Source organism: Crocodylus porosus, unplaced genomic scaffold, assembly GCF_001723895.1.
Source record: "Crocodylus porosus isolate Cpor-Errol unplaced genomic scaffold, CroPor_comp1, whole genome shotgun sequence".
NCBI lineage: Eukaryota > Metazoa > Chordata > Crocodylia > Crocodylidae > Crocodylus > Crocodylus porosus.
In genome coordinates, this window is record NW_017728906.1 from 1,564,448 (window position 1) to 1,570,020 (window position 5,573).

At 40.6% G+C, this 5,573-nt stretch overlaps 1 protein-coding gene across 1 annotated transcript in view; it reads left to right on the forward strand.

Annotated features, from left to right (window-relative positions):
• The window catches only part of BTLA (B and T lymphocyte associated), a 20,514-nt gene extending 17,229 nt beyond the window's left edge, over positions 1 to 3,285 (forward strand). Inside the window, exons 5-6 of the mRNA XM_019528580.1 lie at positions 901 to 947; positions 2,606 to 3,285. Coding sequence (XP_019384125.1) covers positions 901 to 947; positions 2,606 to 2,947 — 389 coding nt within the window. The 3' untranslated portion in view covers positions 2,948 to 3,285. The remainder of the gene's footprint in view (positions 1 to 900; positions 948 to 2,605) is intronic.
• The last annotated feature ends 2,288 nt before the right edge of the window (positions 3,286 to 5,573 follow it).

Here is a 5,573-nt window from a genome sequence, read left to right on the forward strand (position 1 = left end):
TTCCTTTGTTCTTGCCTGCTCTCCTAGGCTAGGGACAAACATTCAAAAAGCCTGAGCCTGAATTGATTCAGTCTTTGCAGGTTAGTCTAACCTGGGTAGGCTAAACTGCAAAGACACTCCCTCTGGACTGAGGACATGCAGGCACATGCCTGCAGTGGCTCAGGCTAGGTGCCAGGTGGCACTAGAGCAGCCCTTCCTTTCTTCTACAGTATGGAGCTGGTGGGGAGGGGGATGGGCAGGCTCAGGCAGGACGCTGTGATTAGTCCAGCAGGGAATTGATAACAGTGTTTATCACCAATTAAGAAAAAAACAGAGGGATATTACCAGCTACTTGTTGATTCTGCCTGGTGATTCTACCTGTTGACTCAGAACGTGGTCTGCTAGCTAATACACAGACACCTCTCAGCAAAGCAAATGGAAGTGGAGAATTCCTGCTTAGTGGGGAGAGAAGGAGAGAGGGAAAGCAGCCTGCAGTCTCTGGAGCTGCAGCCAGGGATCAGAGGGGAGCGGCCAGCCCTGCTGTGGAGCAGAAAGCCCCACCCAGCCCATAGAGCATGCCAGGATGCTGGGTACCTCTGGTTTATCTTAAACCAGCAAGGGGTCTGGGACACACATTGCATAAACCAGTTTGAGCCAAATCAGTTCAGCCTGATACTACATTCAATTAGGTTCATCTCAAGCTGGTTTCAGCCATTCTCAGACTGGTTTTTGTGCACTAAGCATCTGTTGTTAAAGGTTTAAACCAGGTTCTGATCACTTAAACTGGTTTATGTTTAATGTCTGTCCCTAGCCCCAAGGAAGAAGGTGTTTTAGTAGTGTCCACAACCCCCTTCCTACTAGAAGGAAGATGAATCACACAATAGTTCACTGACAATTTTTCTTTTCTTTTCTTTCTTTCAGTGAAATCTAAGACAACTCCAGCAACTTCACAGGCAGAAATAAACATGGTATGCTTGAGCTCTGCTGTAGTACCAAACCTTTCCATAATGATTCTCAACCAGAGTGCTGCAAAGTGTTGGATTTTTTTGAGGGCTGTGGAGTGTTTCACAATATTAGCACTATTAGCACTAAAAATACAGCACTAAACCACTGCCATAGTATAATCTGTGTAATTATGGAGTGCTGAAAGCATGCTTTATGTTATAGGAACAAAGGAATACAGTTGCTTACCTCACAAAGTGAACTGTCTTATTCAGACACAGCATATACCATGACTATGTGACATACAGGGAGAAAGTGAAAACTTTAAGTGAAAAACATTTATATAAAAAAATGTTCTATAGTTGTTGGGTTGTAGCAGTGCAAGAACGGGTGGAAGAAATCTAATTGAGCTAGGATCCTGAAGGGACATAAGAATGGAGGGCTGGGCATATAGGGAAATGTGGAAGATGCAAGGAGGTTCAGTATGGGGATTTTCAGGAGAGGAGCCTGGACAGGACACTGTCACTGGAAAGGGGGGATTAAAAAGACAAAAAGGAGAGACACAGTAAGACCAGAGTTAGGCAGAACAATGAAAAGGAGGGCAAGAAGTTTGAATTTGATGTGGAAATGAGAGAAAGCAGAAAGCAAAGGATGTTTTTAAGATGCAAACAAAGAAAGGTGGGATTAGTAGAAACTACAGACCGTTAAGGGCTGAGAAGTCATAGGACAAGATGAATGAGGCCTTGCTATAGTCCAGGTAAGAGAAGAGACCTTGAAGAATTGTCCAAGGGGAACCAGTGGTATTTGGGGAGTAGAAGGGAAAAGACACAAATCCCTCAGACAGAAGGAAAGGAAAAGAATTACCAGTGGGGGACTGATGCATGGCAGGAACAGGTCAGGGGGCAGGGGGGGGAGGGAAGAGAGATGAGAGGAAGAGCGCAGCAGTGAGCAGAGGAGAAAAGACCGGAAAACTGAATCAATCCTAGAGTGGAGGAGAAATGCCATATTGCACACAAGGAGAGGAGGCTGAGCAAAAAGAAGAGGCTCCTGTAAGTGGCTAGCATGAGATGATTTGATATTTGGAGAACTTGCTGAGGAGCTGAAACAACATACGGCAAAATGCAGGGTGTTCAAAGAGTCATTTAGAAAAAAGCACGTTAAAGCACCAGGAACAGAACATGACAGAACAGAGATGGAATGTAGGTGGGTGAGCAAGTGGGGCCAAGTAGAGGTCTCTAGGATCAGCAATACACCAGTTAATAAGCAGATTTAAAGAATCTGAATAAGGAAAAAAGAAATTGAGGCAATTACAGAAGAGAAGGGAGTTTAGGAGATGGGAAGAGTGAGGGCAAGATGAGAGAAAGGGAGAATCTTGGATTCTGAGACTGAAGTGAGAAGAGTGATGAGCCATAAAAGTCAAATAGACGAGCTTGGGGTTTTGCCCTGAGATTAATGAGATCATATAAAGAAGGAGAAAGAAGAGGAGGAGAAGAAAGAAGACAAGACTGACTTTGGTGAACAAAGTAGGGAAAGGCTAGAGGTGTGTTAGTCAAGGCTTTCTAATATTTTCCTAACATTTAGTGCATGAACTCAACACCCTGTCTCATACTTATGCTCCACCTGCCAGGTCCATGCCCAATACATAGTTTCATACAGAGATAAACCCCATTTTGTTCTCTTGCAGGTCAACAGCTCTACAGATGTCCAATCCCACATCAGCAAGACTCCTGTAGCTCAAAATGAAGGGGCTACATTTGACTATTGTATCATGAAAAGCCAACTGCAGGTGCCAGATGGAAGTGCAGTTTATGACAATGATGTTCCTCACTGGAATGGTCATGGGGCAGGACCAAGGCCTGCCTGTGACAGACCTGCTATTCCTTCTAAACCATGCTTAACAGAGAGCCTAGAGTCCATTGTTTATGCTTCACTAAATCATTCTGCTGTTGCAGAAAATTTTCTGCCAAGAGAGCTAGATGTAAATATTGAACTTACGGAATATGCTGCTATTAATGTGAAGAAATAAGTTGGGCGATGACAACTCCGTCCTTTAGCCAATACCTTAATGTTGTGTGCGCCACTAGGACTCCAATTTCACCACAGGGACATCTTTACTTTTTATCTAGGGGAGTTTCTCTTTGTTTAGAAGAACATAATCATTCTGATGATATGTTCTGGAATTCACACTTTAAAGGAGCTCACATGGATAGCTCTGTATTAACAAGTGCATAGGTTTTTTCCATCATCCTTGTGAATGTATTTGAAACGCTTATGTTCTTGGAAAGTCTCTTTGTCTCTATTCAAATATAGCCCAGAGCTAGGTGAACCCTTGGACCGATCACATTTTTTTAAAAAGTAAGACTACTGAATGCATAGGAATATTGATTTTTTTTCCCAAATTATAAAAGGCCAAGTGAGCTATACTAGTTCTATCTGAGGGAAATAATGGATTATTTTTGTTCATGGAGTTTTTGCAGATTCACATTTTGCTAGAACAAATATATTTAAAGCTTAAAAGACTACATGTCTTTTAGAAGTTTTCTATGAACCCCAGGAATGTATAAACCTGCTACTAACCAACAACAAGCTGTTTTTTGTTTTGTTTTTTTTTACTACTAGGCTATGTTTCTTAACCACCAGCCAGTTTAGGAAAAGTTATCTAGATAACATGAAGAATAATTATGGAGTAATCAGTGGTAATGGAGAAGTATGAACATAAAGGAGGATGGGGAAGAGGTGGAATATACTTAAGCTCTTGAATGAATGAATGAATATAATAAGTGCATACATTAAATGGATGCATTTACAGGTAATGGAGATGATATTGCAAGCTCTATTATTGACACATAGATCCCTCCCTCCAGCAGAAGGAAGCAGAGACTCACTTTTCTATGGCTTTCCTAGAAGCATGCTATCCATGTGCCAACAGAGGCAGAATGCTGCTGTCCACATTCTCATACATGAAAAGAGCCACAAATTCATCCTCCCGTCAGTTGAGGACCTAGTTAAGAAGTGCTTTCATTTTTATAAACCCTGCCTGAGGTAAGCAACTCATGCCTACTTCTGACACCGAATCACTTTCAACTTTACTCAGAGCCTCCTGTCAGATTCCCTCAAAACTATTTCTGCAAAAACATTCATCCTTCTTCAGTCTTGCCATCTCATTCATCTCAGCACATTCCTGAGTCTTTCAGAATTTCATCTGAAATGCAATCTTCCTTACCTGTGCCACTTATTTTTTCTTCCCCCATTACTTTTATATTGAGCTGAACAATTTATGTTGAGTGATTGAGATACATTTTGCATGGAAGACAGACTTGGTCAAGACAACTTATTGTGCTGGGGATGGGGGGTGAAATAGGCAAAGAGGAAAAAGAGCTATTTATCAATTTGTCTACTACAGTTAGTTCATTTATAAAAATTATTTTATGTTGATTCACTTTTCATAATGGTCATGGCATTTTTTGTAGACAAATGGCTGTTCACAAACTGTTCTCATAAAGCAGTCATTACTCATTATTCTGGGGCTGTTTTTGGTTACCCAAGACATGTGTTGTTGCCTCTGTCCTAAACAGACAATGAAAACTTTGCATCAGTGTACAATAAATGATTAAGGATAGCAGCTTTCAATCATGTAAGCTAACTTTGGATCATGTAAAAATGTGTGCAACTGTATAAAGAAAATAATAAAAGTTTTATCTCCAGAGCTGGATACAAACAGAACTCCCTCCACATTTATCTTTGGGCAAGGGATGGGGAGAAGAGAGAGATCTGATGCTTGACATTTAAAAGCATATTTGTACGAGTGGTTTGCAGCATTTGTTTAGCTCCAGCTCCAATATCATGCTTCTGCAAGTGATGTACTGAAACAGGTACCAACCAGTATTTGTAAAAGCAGGTTCAGTGCTGCAACAATGAGAGAGTCTTCAACTTGGTTAAAATGCAGACCGCAACTGAAAAGGAAGGATGTATGTACTAGTTCTGCTGTTTTCAGGGTATGTGCAACAAGCTGGATGATTTGTACTTAGGTTAATGGAAAAAAGAGAAATACTCATTTGTGAACATATTGTATCTTTGTGTAATTCCATTTAACACCACAGATAGTAATAGGTTTCTAATTTTTGCTCTACTGCTAATAAAGAATATTTATTATCCCTATGCCTTGTTTCAAGTCTGTTATTTTTTTTTTTTTGGTCTGAGCCAAATCATACTGCCTAGGTAGGCAAAACCTTCATTGAAGTTAGTGGAAATTTTCCCCACAAAGGTTGTTAGACCAAGTTCTCAGTTGAAAAACATGAGAATTGAAGAATTCATGGATTGAATACCTCATTGATATCATTTGTTAAAGGAAAAAGAGAAAGACTTATCTCCTGGAAAAAAATAACATGAAATGTTTTGGTTTATTATATGCCATACTTCTCTATTGTATGCCTTTGTAACTGAGATCACTGAATTTCATAACACTAACCACAGCATGTTTGGGGACAGGGGAGCAGAAGTGAATGCCTAATGACATCTGGTGGTCAGTTAATAGAAGTAAAAGGATGTCATGAGTTACACATCAGAGGGGAGAACAGTCTGAAATGACTTGTATCAGAATAATTGCAGGAAGCATGCTAAAATGGGAAGCAGGCAGCCGTTAACTCGGAAGG